Here is a 19,369-nt window from a genome sequence, read left to right on the forward strand (position 1 = left end):
TATATTTTCCAAATTCTAAATTTATGAACGCTGTCATACAAGTAGAGTAAGTATTTGAAACTGTTTGTTCCATCAACACATAACCTTTGACCTTCAAAAATGGCATCAGTGATATCAAAGTTGTCTGGGGTCAGTACCTTTTTTGTGGGCAGTGTGTATGGCAGATTCACTTCCACATACAGAAATGAATGAATTTGGGTCTTGAGGTATTGTCTGTTATTATTGTTCCTTTTCAACCAAAATTTGAATGTACTGACAGATTTTAGTATAACTCTTCAATACAAAGTTTTATGAAAATCCACTCAACGGTTCTCGAGTAATTACATCCATAGCAAAGGTGATATATGCATTTTTGCAGGTGCATTGCAAACACGCCTGAAAAACTGCTCTATTGTAATGACATAAAACTTTCATGTGAATGAGCAAGCTACAACTCACTTCCATTACCATCTTGTAAAATAAAAGTAATTACATTATAGCTCAGTATGAATAAACAAGCATGGAAGTTTTGACTTTGTACACGTGGCACAGTTGGAAATAATGGCCCTTAAGATAATGCCACCCTAGTCTTACTGCTGTATTTTCGATGTAGTGCTGTTGGCATTGCAACTAGCAAGATACAGTTTTTTGTATCACACGATGCATTATATCCATGGTACATACTTTTACAGCTTCATCCAGTACTCTTCTAATAAACCCTTTAAAAATTCTCTTGCTTGTCCTCTACATATTCCATTCTTATTAGTACATGTGCACAAAACTTGCACCTCCTCACATACATTTCCTCATTGGTGATGAAGAAATTATAGCTGTGACCAAAGTTCTTCGGTATTTGAAAACACCTGACAAGATTGGTAAGTGATGTAATCTGAAATTTGTGTGTGTGTCTGTGTTACATTAACTGCTTATCACTTACTAATTTGAGTGTTTTCCCTTTTCATATTCTTGTTATAATGCAGCAGCATGAATGTATTGGCTTCAAGTGAAGACTGTTACCAGTCCTAATATTCTGTAATATATAATATTGATCATAGACTTTTACAGCCAATGTCTGTGGTATAAACTACTGACTCACAGATAGTAAATCAACAGTGCATTATCTGGGGACTAGTAGAAGTTTACCAAGGTTTCAGAGGTCCTTGCTGCCTCCATCATCAGAATGATAGTTATGGAGATAGCAAGGACCTGTCGAACATCGGTAAACCTCTTACAGATTATATGTCAGTATAGTGACTGGCTACAGACTGGACGACTGGGTTTCGATCCCTGACGGGCAGGGGATTTTTCCTCTAGCTTCTGCATCCAGTGATTCTGGGGCCCACCCAGCCTCCTATCCGTGGGTACCGGGGTCCTTTTCCAGGGGTAAAGTGTGGCCGGGGCGTGATGCTGACCACTCACCCCCATCTAGTGCCAAGGTCAAGAATGAGTAGGAGCTATACTTTGAGATTAGTGTGTTTAATGTAAATGTATCTGTGCTGACTATTCACAAGCATGTGGTTACAAGTGCTAACAAGAGAAATGTAGTTTTTTCAGTCATTAATAGTTTCACTTCTCTCCTAAATCCAACCCTTAGCAGATTAACTATTTAAATCACAGTGGTTACTTATATGTGGTAAAAAAAGAAATGTTCACAAGTTTTCCATAGTGGTAATTATTGTACAAAAAATATGCACCAGATGTTAAGTAATACACATTATCTGATGTTTAGATTTTAAGGTACATCACTGTCAAAAGGGCCAGTAAAGGATTGCACCCAAATAAGATAATGGGAGAAACAACATGGACAATGAAGTTCAAAGTCCCTGCAGTAGTGTTCCTGTTATGCTCGTAATACATGTTAAAAGGAATGCCATGCATTTGGAGACAGGTGGCAGTGTATCACATAATATTTTCCTGTACACACCATAGCATACTGGCATTACCAATTGTACAACAGTGTGACCAGAGGTGATTATTTTGGACATTAAAGATACCCTCACACGTAAAACACATGTTGGTCAAAAACATACTTTCATAGAGCATGTCAACAGATGGTTGTTGATGCAACCATTGCAGAACTGCGTCTATAGAATATAGAAGACAATTTTCTGGTTCTGTGAATAGTGAAATGGATGTAGTTCATCATCATGAAGTACGTTAAGGACCAGTGCTTGAGGTAGTACCAGTTCCGCTGTGATACCATGTGAAAATGCTGTTAAACCTAGATACATGTGATAGCAGAATTGGAGCATCATCATGGAAGTATTACTCAACATTATCCTGGATGTCATTGAGACATTAATATGTTTAGATGATAAGAGCAGTGTCTTTGGGAGACAGAAAGTCTTACACTTCTTGCACTTGTCAGTGCAGGTCATCCATGGAAGCCACCCACTGAAGATGTTCTAACTGCTGATGTGGAATGAGAACCTTTAAGAAGCTCACAGTATTTGTTGCATGTGTATTCAATGGCCTTTATGTCTCAGCTCTACCTAATTCTGCACTGTGTGTCTGCACTTAGATTACATGATGAATGATGTATGTGGCTGTTTACAAGTAGCATCATTGCTGGATAATACATGATGATGTATCTTTTCACAGTGATCATTCAGAACTGCATTCTTTTAATGATGTGTAAGAAAAGTGTTGCTGTTCACCGTGGGAATCAAATGAAACCCATAGAGGGACTGAATGGCCAACATGCTAAGTTGAATGTTAAAGCATAGTTACCACAACCATATAAGGTGTTTTATTAAATGAGCAGACAGAATCTGATACCTTGACATTAAACAACATTTGAAAGTAGAAACACTACAATAAAAGTTCCTGCAATTAAAAATACAGTGGTATGGTCATATGTTATACATGGGTGACAATAGGATTCCTTTGGGAACATCAAACTGAAGGTGTTATATAAATGACCACTGGGGAGACCAAGGACAAGATGGAGATAACAAGTCAGGGAAGGTAGAAAAGCATGCAATGAAAGTGTGGGCACTGATACAAGAGGAGTGTTTATTGGAGGATAAAGAAGAATATTGTCTTAGGATGACCCATTTTGGTGGAAATGTTTTGTTGTTGTCACCATCAAAATATATGACAAACTGTATTGCAAGTAGAGAAGAAGTTCTTCAAAAAGATAAATTAATATGCTAACTCCATGGTACTGGTCTTTCTCAGGCAGTTGATAATTACACACCACATTCAGAAATTCTCTGTTATGGAAACTGCATGTTCTTTACTGTGTTCATAAGAATCACGACTGGACCCTATCCTGAGCACATACACCCTGTTTCTTTAAGACTCATTTTGAGATTATCTTTCCATCTACTCCTTGGTCTTTCAAGTGGTCTCATACTCTCAGGTTTTCCATTAACAGTTTTGTATGAAATTTCTTGTTTTCTCATACATGCTACATGCCATTCCTATCCCATAAGTTGAAGTAAGAAAGTTTCTTCTTGTTTCTTGTCAGCTACTCCCGTCAGAACCTGTTGTCAACAAGTACGAAGAGTAACGAAGGCGTATCACACAGCCCAAGCCCCCTCGTGGATCGATCTCACAACACTTTGCGAGGCTCTTTTAGTCAGTCCAGCAGCTTAGTGGCTGTAGATCCTCAATCAAGTACATCAATTCTGTCACAAGGCATAGGAGGAGCCATATTCTCTGGTCCAGAGCAGAACATGTGAGTGTACCAATAATAAATCCATTAGTATACAAGGGTACAAAGCCCTTAAATACTTTAATAGATTAAATAGAATTGAAGGTGAAAGATGTATAAATGTATGTAATTTGGGAAGTGGGGATATAAGACCAACAAGCTGTGCCCAGACATCTGTAATGTGTAAACATCAAACTTATAAATTCATTCATTCATAAAATAACAAATTAAAATGATATTATGAAATTAAGGGCAGCTTAAATGTAGGAAAATGTGTGCTACCATTCACTTCAGAAACTTTTACTTGTTTATATATATATATATATACACACATACATACATACACATACATACATACACACAGTGTCCCAAAAAAAGATGGATACATAGCAGCAACTTAGTGACTGCTTATCAGTTGGTGCTCACCCCTGTCAGCTGTGCCACAAAGCTAATGGTTGTCATTCTGAAGACACAAGTAGATTTTCTAATTCATTAAGTGCCAGTGCTTTATTTTATTCATTGAATGTGTGTATACATCTTTTTAGGACATTCTGTGTATAAAGATGTGAAGCTGTTCTCTCAACTGTCCTGAATAACATAGATCAATGTGTTTCAATATTTGTTCTTACGAGACAGGTAGTAACAGAATACTGTAAACAATTTGCATGAAGAGCAGCTTCATAATTTGTGTTGTTCACCAAACATTTTTGGGCAATTGAATGCAAGATGGGGTCCATTGGTGGGTTGATGTGAACACACAGAACTTTCATTTTACATAAATGCATGAAACTTCTTCACCAGCTAAATAACTGTCAGGTTCATAAGGAAAAAGATCTCATTTCCTTCTTCAGAACTCTACTGGCAAGCTGCATGTGTTCATTCATTCCATGTTTTCAGTATGTATGTGTGTGTGTGTATGTATGTATATATATATATATATATATCAGTATTTGACTGATTCTTGTGTGAGTGACTATATAAACATCATGCCACTGGAGTCCATATCTTCTTCTTGCTTTTTAATTCTGTCATCAACAATACTGGTATGAACGTGTGATGTGGAAACAGCGCTAGAACTGTTCATTGCGGGGTCTTGAAGTTTCATAATAAATATGGATGTTCAGATTGTGTTGATATTTAATACAAATTGAGGAGAGTAACAAAATTTCCGCTTGCATGATCAAAAATTATGACCAATCGATTGATTCCTGAGTTATGTATGAGGCTTTTCCTTCTGCATAAGTTATATAGTATCAAATAGTGGGATGACTGTGAATGATGAAGTGGAAATACTGTAGAAGGAATTTACATTGACCTATTTTAAGTTATTGCCCTGACATTTGCTAAGAAGAACTAAAAAAAAAATCATCAAATATATGGCCCCCTTGCCAAGATTCAAATCTAGGATCTTTCAAAGTGTTTAATGACAATGTTCAGTCACCAGGTTGTTGGAAGGATAATATTGAGATGCATCTTAAGGAAGTAAGGTTTGGGATTGGAAGGTGTTGTGCACTAATGGACTTTGGGGTTGACTGTGTTGAACTTTTAGGTTGCACTGCCAGAGTGTTAATTGTTTGCAATTAATTATGTTTCAGGTCTCGGAAGGAAAAACTGAATACAGAGCAATACCAGAGCACCCAGGACAATATCAGCCTCCCTGGTCCAGCCCATAACAATGTGTCAGATGCAACTGGACTACATTACAGGCTGTTAGAAACTCCAGGTTTATCCAGCTGTCATCCAAGATCAAGGGATCAGCATAACTTTGGTGATCAGCCAAATATTTCAAGACCTAGGGCACAGAGACAAATTTTGCCAAATGAAAATATTTTACAGGATTTACATCTCCAGACAAATGTTTCTGGAATAAGAAGTTTAGTCAGATGTATCCCAAGTACAGGAGGGCAACAGAATTTTAGTTCTGTGCCTGAGCTTCATCTTGAATCTGACATTACAACAGATGTAAGGAATATATCACTTGCAGGACAGGATGTTCAAAGGCATCAGAATTTTTCCTTGTCATCAGAATGTTTGTCATCTTACCAAGAGAACCAAGGGTCCAGAAATGATGAATTGTCTGAGTTCTCACACATTAAGACCGAAGGTGTATCATTCCCTGCAGTCAGCAAAAGGAAGAATCCCAAACCTTCATTGTCATCAGTGTCTGAGTCACAACAGAAATGTATTTCTACCTGTGATTCTACTGCCAATACCACAGACCAAAAACCAGAACAGTAAGTACATCTAGTAGATACTGGTTATGAGCCAAGATTGCTTACTAAGTGGAGTGACTTACTGGAGGCTGGATTGCCATCGTTTGATTTTTCTTCATGGTAGTACACTGCAACAAATTCCCTTTAACTTCTTATTTCATGCTGTCATTAATGTGTTGCCTGTGCAACTATATTACATGCAATTGTTCATATACAGGGCTGGCGGTAACCCTGCCATCTGCAGTGTTTGGTTCAAATTTTATATTCTTGCATTTATCATGCTCTGATATGCTTCTAACTTTCATATGTTTCCTCATAAAATAAATTTTTCATTTGTATTAATTTCACTTAGAAAACATATAACATGTATGTTACATAAAATCACAACAGTATGATTTGTTTGTTGTTCATCGTATTTTTATCCATTCTTTCTTTCATTCTTTCCTTCAATTATGTAAAGATTTATTTATTTATTTCTTCCTCTAAGGTTGTTCATATATTTGATACATATAGACTATATGTGTGTTTTCAGTATAGGGAATGCCTTGTTTGAAGCCCTCAGTGAGTCTGTGTACTCAGAAGTTGCAGCACTCATATCAGCCAATGAGAATCGTCCCCACTTCTTGATTCAACTTTTCCGTGATCTTCAGATGATAAGTTCTGATCCTCTTCGCCAGAAGACGTTACAGTCGATCCAAGAAGTTGTCAGCCTGTATCATGCTGCTGGAACAGTACAGAGCCGTCATAAACCCCAAACTGTCAGCCAACACTCCATTCAAGTAAGAGATAAATGTCACTCCGAATCTCATGATTGCTCATTCTCAAAGACAGTAAAGTGAGTGGAGCTATTGTAGCTCAATCAACAAACTGTGAGATGATCTCCCAATGTCTGATTTAAAGCACGGGTGTGATTTTTTTACCCACCCCATTCTGGTATTGAACTGTATGCCTTTATTTTGTGGTGCTTAGGCTCATATAAAATCTTATGTTTATTCTATCATAGTATCAGATTAAGGCAATTATTTTCATTTATAATACATTTATATAATGGTTGAGGGAAATAAAAGTGTGTATCATATCATGTCCTGACTCCGTATTGTTACAGAATGAAAATGTTGCTGATGGAAATGAACACTTTGTGAATGGAAATGCTATATCCTCTGATGAAGAAACTGTGAAGGTGAAGTATAACAGGAAATTTATAACAGAAAATGTTGAGACAAACAAGTCCTTTTAACAGTTTGTTCTCTGCCTAAGTGTGACAAATTATTTGTTTAAAAGGATTTGTAACATTGACTGTAGTGATTGCAGTGTTCTAATTAATGCACACTGGAATCTTTGGGGACTCGTGATACAGAAAGCCTCAACAAATTATTTCTTTTTCTGAGGCTTCTGAACAATACCTGTGGTTTATTGAAATCTGTAGTATGGAGTATAGATTTTGATTTGTCATATGTTACACAGTTAAAGAACATATATAGTGGAAATGAAGCTGATGAATTTTACTAAACGTTGCCAGCATATTTCTATTTTGGTTAAAACTGGACAACAATAATGTATGCTCTACATGAAGACCTGCATGCATCTGTAATGTAACTCACCAAAAATATATTGAATCAAAACATTTCAAACAAAGGTTGCAAAGAAGATTGAAGCACATATTTTATGTCCAGTACACTTTTTCTGTAAGTCCTCAAGTAAGTTTTAAAGGTAACTAAACAAAAGGGTTTTTATAATGGAACAGTCATGTTAAATATGTCACAGTATTATCAGTACTGAAAAGGCATATTGTATGTACAGTCATAATAAAATATAATTAAATCCCCATTTGTGATTTCTCTGAAGGACAATGGGTTTGAGCACTGAACTGTGAAAAACTTCAAATGGACAGAAATTAAACACTAAATGATAGAAAACCCCTATTCAAGAAAGATTAAGTGTGATGTAATTCTTTTATTTGTGGATTATAGGAAGAAGGCACTCATTACCACTTGGCAGAATCTTTGACTTCGTCACTAGTGGGAGAAAGTAACGATGCACACTATTTACTGAATGCAGTGGCAAAGTGTGAGTCTGTTTCTAGACCCCACAGCATTGCAAAAAGTGAGGTGAGTGGTCAGTGTATAAATTTGTCCTTGTAAACACAGAAAATTTGACTCCAAATGTAAGATATTTAGCTTACGTATCATAGAACTTGCTGCATCTGTCAGGCCCAGAGTTTCATCACTGTGATAAAAAAACTGTCATTAGATTCTATCTTAAACCAGTTGAATCAAGGCAGGACCTTCAAGTCCTGCTTTCCTTTCAGAACATTTTAATATTTTCCTTCCATCTGTGTTGAGACTCCCAGTCAGTCCCATCCCCTGAGGAGTTTCGCCCAAAATTATGTCACTCTGAACAACATGGGTGAAGAGGACACATTTTGAAGTGTCTCGTTTTACATTTCTGTGTCTGCGTTTTTGCTAAGTGCTTTGAATTCAAATGTGTGGAACACATTTTCCAGGAAGGAGCAGCAGCTTTATTGCCATCTGTTCACTCTCCACCGCAGGTTTTTCCAAGGAATGCTGCTTGGAATGTTAAGGATGGATTCACCCTTCCCACTGAACTTCCAGTAAGTGGAACTCTTTTCATTTAACATTAATTTATATTTTAATTGTTGGTGCACTTCTGGTTCTTATTTTGGAAGTTCCCCAATGAATCTTAGCCAGTATACCCAGTACCATGACAGATTTTCAGGTTTTCTGGGTTATTCCTGTATAGTGTCTTAGTTTGGGCCTCAACTATGTCTTTCCATATTCACAGTACCCATTTCAATCAGCTGCACTTCCTGTTTGTCTAAGTTCTGTATTAATATTGTTCTTCCATTTTTTCCTAGGTCAGAAAAGTAGTCTCTCCTCTTCAGGTTTCCATTTTCCCTTTTCTTCCATGCATTCTACATGTCTCATACTATCTCATCCTCTGTGATTTGATCTTTTTTAACAATATTAGAGTGACCAACCAACACTAACGAGGCAGATGGTGTAGAGAGGGATGTATATACACTCACACAAGTGGCGTCTATGTCACGCATGAAGTAACTGAAGTATTTTTCATGCAACTGTCAAAATGTTCCCACTAATACTTTATTATCAGTATTTATGTTCTGTCATAATGGTGACAGACCAAATTTCAACCTATTAAAAACATTAGATAAAGTTATAGTTTGAAGTTGGCTGTCTTCTAGGTTGTTGCAGTATGTAGCTGGTAGAATTTTATTGACATTTCAGAGGTCCTTGCTGCTTCCATTATCAGGGTGCCCTAGTGATTGAGACAGCAAGGACCTCTGAAACATCAGTAAACTTTTACCAGACTACATGGCACAACAACCCAGAAGGCAGTCATCTTCAGACTCACCGCCATGAAAACCACAAATCCTAAAAATTATAGTTTGATTTTTGGGTTTTCAGGTAGTACATTATAACAAATTAAACTTTTATTTATTTCATAGGGCCGTTCAAGCAAGCTAGAAGTCCAGGCTGTGTTGGTGAACTTACTGCCTTTCCTTAGGGCCCACTTGGATGATACTTGTTCTTCCTCTCTCCTTGAAGCTGTTCGAAGACTTACACTGCATTTTGTGCCAGCACAGAAGCTGTCCCTCATTTCTAGCCCTACCCAGTATTCCTCACAGCCCTCCCATCTGGGGTGCTGCTACCAGGGACAGCTTGATGCTCTGCTGGAAGATGCACTTCTAAAGTTCCAAGGCTGCAGGTATTTGTGCGAGTGGCTTAGAATCCTGTCATGTTTTTGTTTCATGGCTTCTGTATGAACTTCCTACATGTCTGTAACGAAGACCTCTCAACTCACAATGTAAAGTCAGTGATTTAAGTTTAAGCAATATCATAAAGTCCTTTCCAAACCCCCACTTATGCCATATACCTTGGATCTAAACACAAAGGAAAGTAAAAAATTATTGGTATTTTGAGTTTACCTCATATTTGATTGCAGTGCAACATTAAAACATTAAACAATGTTGCAGAAATGAAGAGTATGAATCTCCTTTATTTTAATTGTCTGTTGAGTAGTGACATTACTGTGGCACATTTAAAATGGTTATTTACTGATGCATTGCAGGAAAGATGATTAAAATTGAAAATAATTTGTAATCCAATTGTTGTGGTCAGACAATATGCAGGAATACTGAAATTTGTATCTGAAATGAGTTTTAGTAATGAGAACAACAGTTCCAAAATGTCTTTAGGTCTAAAATATTTAATTCTGATGGGTTCAGGAATTAGTGCAATATTGAACCAAATACATTTAAAAACAAACTGACTATGCAGAAAAGTCATATACATGTAAGTATTTTTTAAATATTTTGTGTAACTTACAATCAAATTTCCTTTAATTACCTATCTTTGTTTTTTCCTGAGGACTTTGTTTCCATCACTGATATGTTTGGCTGTATTACTGTGGAAGACACAGACAAACTTTTATTGATTTATTGTTTTCAGACTCCGTGACATTAGTGAAGAATTATTGACTGTGGTTGCTGAAGTCTTGCTGAGTGAGCTGACATTTCTTCGTCTTGTTGATACTGTCAGCAGAGGAGACAACAACAATGTAAGTTATGTAACATCAGTTTATAATGAATTGGTTAACTTCCCTTCTTCATATTTAAAGTCTCACAAAGATATAACATTCAGTGATACAATGTCATGATTTTCATCACATGTTTAATGGTTGTGAAGTTATTAACATGCAACTAGCAGACAGAGGAGAGGATACCATAAGCCAATCTTTCTGTATGAAAACATACAAAGTTTGATTATTTAGATCCTTTAAATGCACCATTCAAGTAGCAAACATTCTGTTACATACTGCATTTGCTGACATACTTATATGCAGCTGTTACTTGCTGGCTCCTGGCAGGAACTGCGTCACTCACCACCAAGTGCTACAAGATTCCCAGTATGACTCAAGTACTGCATTCATAAAAACAGTAAAATAAGCTTAAGAAGTGCTGAAAATATGTCCGTGTACACACACAAAATCATTTAAATAGCTTGAAATTCACTTTGTTACTTTAGATGCTGACAATTTTCAGATGCTGGTCTCTTGTGCAAGGTATCACAGTGATATACGTGGCATGTGTTCTAACACAGCTCCTGTTTTGTCTGGATTTTCTTCACTAAGCACATGGTATTTTTAGCAGGTTTGTTGTCCAGACGTGACCCAATAGACCTGACTTTCATAATTAGTTTATGGATGCCTGTTGTGCTTGAAACTGAGATCCTAGGATGATGACATTTTCTCAGACACTTTCTACTGTAACCACATTCCACATGCAATTCATACAGAAAAAAACATTGTTCATACTGTATATTTTAGTTTGGGCTTTTGAAGGAAGATGTAAAGGGGTATTCTTCTATTAGCTGTTCATGTTGTTTGAATTGTGTAGGTATACCAAATGATATAAAAATATTATTAATAGTTAATTCAGGTGCTGTAACATAAACTTTATTTGGTGTTCTGGAGATGAAAAGACTTGCACCAAACCAAAGCTTGAGTGGTCTTGACTAAACTTCAATTTATCTAGGTGTAGTGTAGTAAGTAGAAAAGTAGCTACATATACTAGAGGTACTTGCACTTCCTTCAGAAATCTTTATGTCAACTGTACTAACAGTTGAATATGGTTGTTATTTTTAAGTTGGCATCACTGTTCTGATCTCAGGAAGGGGATGAAGAATGCTGCAAGAATCCTGTAATGAGAGACCACGAACTAGGGGAACATGCAGAAAGCAGCATAGCTATCCACCAGCCAACTGAATCCACTCAACATTTTTTGACTTCAGAAATTGGCAGTCATGTAAGTAAAGTTCCAGACTCTTTCTCCCTTGATTTTTCTGAACTTTCTTGCCAGAAGTAATTTCTATTAATCATCCAAGTTTCTTCCTATTCTAATCACATGTTTTCCATATTGTTTTTTGTGGACTGTTCCCAGCAAAGGGAGATTTTTGAGCTCCATATGCTACCATTTTAACCCATTTGTATTAAAATGACATATTGCTCTGCCTACATTCACCATTTAAATAGGCATGAATACTATTTTTACAATACTTGATTGCATCAATATTAATTTTCTTTCATATACTTGTACATGCACATGTAGGAAAGCAGTAGTTACACAGTCCACAAGGCAATTGCTTCAGATTTTAAAGATAAGGACTCCCATGCTGTGTGTTGGTTACGGCTTGTAATATAAAGGATATGTTATTTTAAAGTACTTAATACACAGATAGTAACAAGAAACAGTTAAGAGCTTCATAATGTGTACTATTTGCTTAGGGTGAGTAAACATGCATGGAGAGATGATGAATGCAAACAAAATTTTAGTCTGAAATCATCAATGGAAGAGAACACAAAATCAGGTGTACATAAGTAGATGATATTAAAATGGATCTGAGATTCTTGGGTCTGAGTGTGAAGTGGGCTTATCTGATTCATGTTATAAGAGTCCAGTGGTAGACTTTGATGAACAAGATAATGAATCTCCAGGGCATTACTTGACCAAATGATCAGCTATTAGCTTCTCAAGTAAGCTCATGTACCATGGAATAAGTTATTTGATAATTACTGAGCAGGTTGCTATAGTGATAGCATTCTTGTGGGGAAACCTGTTGTAAAGTGGCTATTCATAAGATCAAGAAGGAAATGGGAAGATAGCATTAAGCTAGGTCTCAGAGAAATAGATTTTTAGGATAGAACTAGTTCAGAATTGTGTCCAATGACAGTGTTAGTGGTTGTAAACATTCAGGTTCTACTTATAGAGTTGGTGAGTGACTAATCTTATTTTAAATTACTGTAAAAGTGAAAGTTGTTTGTTACTTTCTGCTCAGAATTTTGTGCCATATTATACTATTAACATTTCTGTACACATATTAATATTTTTCCACTTTCATGTTCTGTTAACCATTTTCCAGAGTTACCGTGATACTCAGGATGCTGTATTGGTTACCAAATCTTATAATGGTGACCTTGCAGAGGCTGACCAATCACATCATGAAGAGTCAGTGGATGGCATACCAGAACTAGAAGTGGAGAATGCTACAGCTGTGTCTGTTGCAGAAGGGGTCTGTAGTGAGGGGCAGAGCACCCAACCTGAAGGGGCAGCTACTAGTGATTCCTGCATAGTGAATAACACAGCAGAGGCAGCAGAGGTAAAGTGCAGTCTCTGTAGTTATATAAAATTTGCCCGTGTCTAAACACCACATCATGAAGGCACATAGAGAATGTGGAGTTAAAACTTTGTATTATATACTTCAGTACTAGGTGGAGGTGAGTGGTCAGTTTCATGCTCAAATTCCTTTACCCCTCAGGAAAGAGCCTGAAATTGTTTGCATTAGACGTACTACAGAATGAGATATGGTGGTGAAGAGAAACACCGTTGCCATTTGGGTTGATTGAGTTTTTGGACCTTGTCCATGTCCGAGGTTAAAATGTGTATGACGTTTTGAAAACTGGGTCTGTTTTTGTCTTCATGGATATGGGGCAGGGGCACCTACTCTGTATGGCTCCTGTTTTCAAAACGTACACTTTTTAACCTTGGACGATGGACAAAGTCCAAAAACCTAATAAACCCGACTGTATCATACCGTCGTCAGAACCGTACAGAATCCAACCCTTGCCATTGTCCTCTGTATGTTTAAAAAAATGTTATACATTTCTGTTATGCAGTACTTTATGAAATTAATAAAGAATGTCAGTAGATTCTTGCATCTATTGACTGTTTAAGTAGTTACAAGATTATCAAAATAATCTGATGGTTCAGAAATAAGATGTGTTGTTTTATCAATGTCATCATTTTTTTCTAATCAGTTCCAGAGTTTGCATCATTGTTGGTTTCATGGAAGACTAAACTGTTATTAAAAACTAAAACTTACAAATTGGAGTAAGATTTGTTATAAGAATTAACTGAAATACTCGAGATGCATTGTGGCATTCCAGTATTATTTAGATGATACCTGGTCGTCTAAAAATAAATGTCTTGACTTTTGTGCCAGAGGTGCTAAGTTTAGGAGTAACTTGCATATTTTCCCCTGCCTTCACCTCTGACAGAGGTAAAACTCTATGAGTAGAAGGAATACTGGATCTCAACTGTGGTTCAAAGCCACATATGTATTAGGTCCAGCCAGCTATATGTCATCTTACCTTTAGGAATAGTGGTGTCTGCCTCATAGGTGCCTATGCCTCAGAAATGAACTCCATCGCCATTTATGAAGCAAGTAGAGGTCAGAAAATTCAAAACCACTTGTGGTTCTCAACCTTTTGTGAATTATGAACAGTTAGAACTGCAGCGCTTTTCTTGGGGACCAGTACCCTACCTGTTTGTATGGTATAAATAATGATCAGCAGATTGGATTACTAATGTGTCTAAATATTTTCATAAAAATTAATGCCTTTTTGCAGTGTTAAAATTAAAGAGATGTTATAATCACTCATGTTGGACATTCACAATTAAAAATTATGCATGGCAGCATATGAAATAATTTATCTGTATATATAATGGAAAAAGGGTAATTTTTAATAGTGAAACCTATGGACAGAAAATAATGTTCGACACTGAGTACTCACCAAGAGGAAGTAATAAAAATTGCTGGTTATAAAATAGCAAGTTTTTTGCTTTAATAGAATATATGTGTATATATTCTAGCATTCGGTGGTCCACCAATTGAAAAGTACTAGATAAGACCATAACTGGAAACAGTGTGATCAAAAATCAGTTAGATATTGTGAATGTATAGTGTATTTATAACTCCATTTTTCCTGCATCCCATAACTTGTTTAATTTTTTTGTATGCTGTGTGATTTCAGAATGACTTCTTACAAGCAGATGACTTGGTCACTGTTAATAAGGGAACTGGAGATTTAAGTAAGAAAGAGGTAAGGCCAAGCATGGACATTGTATCTACTACACAACCTATAATGAAAAAAGATGGGCTTACAGTTGTCATGTCCATGTGTCTGTCCATCCATATCTGCCTCCCTTTCCCCAGTAACTTTGAACAGATTGATGGATTTTCTTAAACCTGGTAGTGAACATCATGCATTATTGGTTATCTCATATTTATATTTCTTAACTCTTTAAAATCCAGTGATAACTGAACGTCCCACTTGGTACGGATATTAGTAACTTTATTTTCTATGTATGGAGTTAATATGATTGTCACTGTAAACAGGGATTTTTTCCTTAAACAGCATTAACCAGTTGATCTTTGTAATGGTCTTTGTGACAGACTGAATTTCTAATTGCAATTTAAATTACTTTTGGCTTCAAATTGTCAACACAGAGGACATGTGGACCTCAGATGTTGGAGCAGCATTAGTGCCTCTTAATTCAGGACCCTGATATTTTTGTGAGGTAATGGAACTCTGAAAGCATGCTTCTGTTGTTAAAGTAATTATTTTGTAGAATTTAAAACTTCATGATAGCTATCCAAAATGTATATTTACCTCCAGTTTGATGGTGATTAATAATATACCACTGAAGCTAGGCATGTGAAATGTTATATGGAGACTGTCATAAACATGCCTTGCAATCAGCTATTCACTTTATTTGTGGCCCTTATGTCTGTCATATTCTAAAGCAAAACCTTGGTTATAAACAAATTAGTCTCCTTGTATTTTGTTGCTTTGCCACCAGATGGAAGAAGAGTGGGAAGTGGAGCAGGACAGGGAACAAGGATTAGACAGAGTCCCAACTCGCTTGTCTACTGATCAGCAGCAGCAAACAGCAGCATGCAGTGGTACCAGTACCCCAGAACAGGACAGTCATAGTTTGGTGCCACGTCCAGCAAATCAGCCAGGTATGTCAATATGCCTGTTAAATAACTTAACTCCATGATACAGGATCTTGCTTGAGTAGTTCCAATTCAGTGCCTTCACACCACATTTCCATAAGATTAATTTTAATATTATCCTCCAAGTATGAGATTTTCTGTGGTTTTCCTGCATTATTCAGGCAAAAGTCAAGATTGTGGTTCTTTCTAGCCTTTTAAAACCATCATCTACAATCGGCTTACCATTAAACCATGTGTAACCAAAATGTTAAATAATCGAAGAATCATTTTAATTGTAAAACAATGATCACATGGTAGGATTAGAAATTATTTTTCATCTATCACCCTTTAAACCCTCTGACCTCTGAAATGATTCTGAAAATTCTTTAGACTTTATGGCTCCTTGTATGGGGATCAGCCCACCAGAGCCTATACTGACACAAAATAACACATCATTAAGAAACTTGGACATAAGTCCATTCTGTGAATGGATTTCACATCAAAGATATCCAAGCCATATTAAAAAATATGGTCATAAAAACATATTTTACATTTTTCAGATGCTCCCAGTCCATGATGCTTATGAAGATGTTGCTGGCTCTAGTGCGCTGTACAATTAATGTGACCCCAGTAGGACTTCAAATGGAATAACATAGTTTCTACTGAAGTGTCCTTTCTTCTGTTATTGGATAAGTAAACACGTACTAGAGGCAGATATGTTATTACAGATTAGAACAATGATTCTTTCCATTTTTGAAATTAAAATGGAAAATGACATTGTAATTCACTGATTGGTACTGTAAGGTTTCATAAATTTTATCTTGCTTTTAAACAAAGAAAGAGGTTGATTGTGGAAAATATAAATCAGAAACATGTATTATTTAAAAAATGCAGCAAACAGGTGCAATATTAAGCAGTGTCCACTAGAAATAATAGCTATGTAACAGTTCAGTGTTTTCTTTCAAACTTTTCATGACAATAAAATAATTGCCATTTGGTAAAATATTTATTTTTAAATACAGTCCTGCAATTTCCATTATGTTTGGTTTGGTTTGGTATCTTAATTTTACAAAGTTTCTAAATTGTGTTTTTTTACCATTTTCAAGGTGTAACTGGTCTGGAAGACCAACTGAAACTCTTATTATTATGGTGGTGTTTTCTGCTATGAAATGGGTGAATGGATGAGAGGCCTTCACATATGTCATGTTACATTTTTCCATATTTGTGTAAGCCATCTTGATGTGGGTCATTCTTAGGGTATTTTGCCCTTGACTTTTAGATCCAGAGCTCTTCTAAGTATCCCCCGCAATTTATCAAGCCCCATACAATGCTCTATCAACTACTGGATTTATATAGCATGAGAGAGATTGTAGAATATTTCTGTATGTTGAGAGTGGTCATGTATTTTAAGATATTGTCCCAGCAAAAGCTTAAAAATATAAATAACCATAGCTATAGCAATGACTCAAACCACATACCTTGTAAATGAGTCTTGTGCTTTACTGCTAACCAAAATTGCATGGTGGGTTCACCTAGCCCTAATTTGGAGCATTTTAGAATTATATTCTGTTCAAGTTAACTACCCAACTCCCTGGTAGCAGAACCTGCAGGTCCAATACCAACACCAAAGCCCACCACCAGCCACAATCCTGAGCCAACTCCATCCATTTACCATCCTCACAGCACACTTTCTTAAGATCCATCTTGATATTATCCTCCCATCTCCTTCTTGGTCTGCCAAGTGGTAGTTTTCCAGAAGGATCCCATACCAAAATTTGGTATGCATCCCTTGCCCAGCCCATCAGAGCCTCCTAGACTTCACTACCCTCACTATGTTAGATGACCTGTACAATTCACGCAGCTCCTTGTTATGCAATATTCTACATTCCCCACTTATTTCATCCTTCCTAGGTCCAAATATCTTCCTGAGCACCTTGTTTTCAAACACTTGTAATTTACGTTCATCCTTCAAGGCAAGAGACCATGTTTCACAACCATACAAGACAACAGAATAATATAAATGCCTTTTTGTTTAATGTGGTAACTTTATGTTAATTCAAAGTCATACATGTTTAGGTATAAGCCTGCTTTTTTAATTCTAGCACAAAGGTGATATTTTAAATATTAGTAAAAACCATTCCACACTGACAAAGGGTATATATTTCATAATTATAGTCCTTAGTTCATACTAAAGATCACATGCATCATAGTGGTACAGATCACAGCCATGTGTTTCTTTCAGCAAATTCTCCACCAAATCCAAATCACATCCTTCGATGATGAACTGCAGGCTGCTTTCACTGTTTTTTTCATTCAGAGACTCTTGTTCTAGAGAATAAATAAAAGCTCTTACAGTAAGTACTTGAAAATGGTCATATGATATTTAATATTTATAACCATAATTCCCTGTTAGCTATATATTGCGTTTTACACGTAGTGACCCATGATGCACCGTGGATAGTGAGCATCAAAGCTGCGAGTTGTCGGAAGCACCATTACTTGGCATGGGGTTAGGCCACAAAATTCTGAAAAGTAACACCTTCGTATAAAACTATAGTTTATTCAATGTCTAAAATGATTTGCTCCTTTTTTCCAGGCTCCTAAGGATAACACATCACTGCAAGTAAAATTCTTAATATAAACTGACTTGTAATCCACAATTTGTCAGAAACTGCATTGAATTACCTTCCTGTCGCTGCCTCTTAGGCTTCCCTGTGAAATGAACTTCTTCATTAATACGTTTCCGTCTACCTATTGATATTCCCACAGATAGAACATTTCCATTTTGGATATTTGTGAGTGAATTAATACAAGGGCCATTCTTTGGATCTGTTCCATTTCCAATGCTATTTTCTGCACCCACATCACTTGTATCCATTGCGTAATCTTCTGCATATGGCTTTACTGGTAAATATCCATAATAACCATTGGATGAGCTATGACACGATCGATATACTTCAGACTGAATTCCCACATCCTGTACACTTATCCCGTTTGTGCAAATTTCATACCGGCAAGCCGTTGACATTTTGTATCAATCTAATGTTTACTAACATTTAAATTAATCGTCTTTATTATTGTTATAATACATATAGATACATAGAAGATGCGTTTAAAGAAAATTAATATTTTACTACGAACTCATCAAATACCGCAATTTCCGACACAAATAGAGAATTGCAAACTAAATATTGCAATGCGACAAAACTGTTCGTTTTACTGCCAGTTTAAGAAGTGTGGCATTATTTTCGAATACATGCGGTACGAAGGAGAAATCTGGAAATGAGTTGAAAGATTATATTTTGTAGAAAACTATCTTCTAACGTAAACTGCTCATAGCTCATATACATAAATTTTACAGAGACATTTTGACATATAATTGTTTACTTATACTATGAAATGTAATTCACAGTAAGTAACTATTTACTGATTCACATCCGACTATTCCCTTGAATCAACCTGTACTTTTCCATTTCATATCGAGATTGTATTCTGGGAAAGTCTATATGTATGTTCGATATATTCTTTGTATTTCGATTAGTAGCAATCGATAATTGGGCTCGTTCAACACTACATGAAGCAGTAATCGTTCTATAATTCACGTTTGTTTCATTCCTCTTTATAGTGCATGGGGCGCAAATTTAGGAAGTACAAATTACTTTCAGTCGATGTCAGGCTACTGTTGGGCTTGGGAAAATATATGG

At 36.3% G+C, this 19,369-nt stretch overlaps 2 protein-coding genes across 10 annotated transcripts in view; one reads left to right on the forward strand and one right to left on the reverse strand.

The window, feature by feature from the left end:
* The window catches only part of cmb (combover), a 44,854-nt gene extending 28,186 nt beyond the window's left edge, over positions 1 to 16,668 (forward strand). For 7 of the 8 annotated variants that reach the window (XM_087350545.1, XM_087350540.1, XM_087350538.1 and 4 more), the window contains 13 exons: positions 3,452 to 3,661; positions 5,233 to 5,871; positions 6,383 to 6,629; positions 6,956 to 7,030; positions 7,821 to 7,958; positions 8,354 to 8,461; positions 9,338 to 9,597; positions 10,341 to 10,449; positions 11,561 to 11,695; positions 12,810 to 13,046; positions 14,701 to 14,769; positions 15,530 to 15,692; positions 16,226 to 16,668. In XM_087350545.1, the coding sequence (XP_087206671.1) occupies positions 3,452 to 3,661; positions 5,233 to 5,871; positions 6,383 to 6,629; positions 6,956 to 7,030; positions 7,821 to 7,958; positions 8,354 to 8,461; positions 9,338 to 9,597; positions 10,341 to 10,449; positions 11,561 to 11,695; positions 12,810 to 13,046; positions 14,701 to 14,769; positions 15,530 to 15,692; positions 16,226 to 16,242 (2,407 nt within the window). In that variant the 3' untranslated portion in view covers positions 16,243 to 16,668. Of the gene's footprint in view, positions 1 to 3,451; positions 3,662 to 5,232; positions 5,872 to 6,382; positions 6,630 to 6,955; positions 7,031 to 7,820; positions 7,959 to 8,353; positions 8,462 to 9,337; positions 9,598 to 10,340; positions 10,450 to 11,536; positions 11,696 to 12,809; positions 13,047 to 14,700; positions 14,770 to 15,529; positions 15,693 to 16,225 lie in introns of those variants that run through there. The other variant, XM_087350546.1, reaches the window with a different exon arrangement.
* Positions 16,669 to 17,690: 1,022 nt separating this feature from the next.
* LOC110835054 (uncharacterized) lies at positions 17,691 to 18,916 on the reverse strand. Of its 2 annotated transcripts, none has more exons than XM_022074894.2 (2): positions 18,351 to 18,916; positions 17,691 to 17,993 (listed from the first exon to the last, which is right to left on the reverse strand). In XM_022074894.2, the coding sequence occupies exons 1-2, from the start codon at positions 18,691 to 18,693 to the stop codon at positions 17,854 to 17,856; spliced, it is 483 nt and encodes a 160-aa protein (XP_021930586.1). In that variant the 5' UTR covers positions 18,694 to 18,916; the 3' UTR covers positions 17,691 to 17,853. The 2 variants fall into 2 exon arrangements, with proteins under 2 accessions (XP_021930586.1, XP_021930587.1); XM_022074895.2 differs by having other exon boundaries at positions 17,808 to 18,190; positions 18,351 to 18,908.
* Positions 18,917 to 19,369: the final 453 nt, after the last annotated feature.

The sequence above is a fragment of the Zootermopsis nevadensis genome, unplaced genomic scaffold (assembly GCF_977971745.1).
Source record: "Zootermopsis nevadensis isolate Lab colony 2312 unplaced genomic scaffold, Znev_1.0 Znev_ptg000017l, whole genome shotgun sequence".
NCBI lineage: Eukaryota > Metazoa > Arthropoda > Insecta > Blattodea > Termopsidae > Zootermopsis > Zootermopsis nevadensis.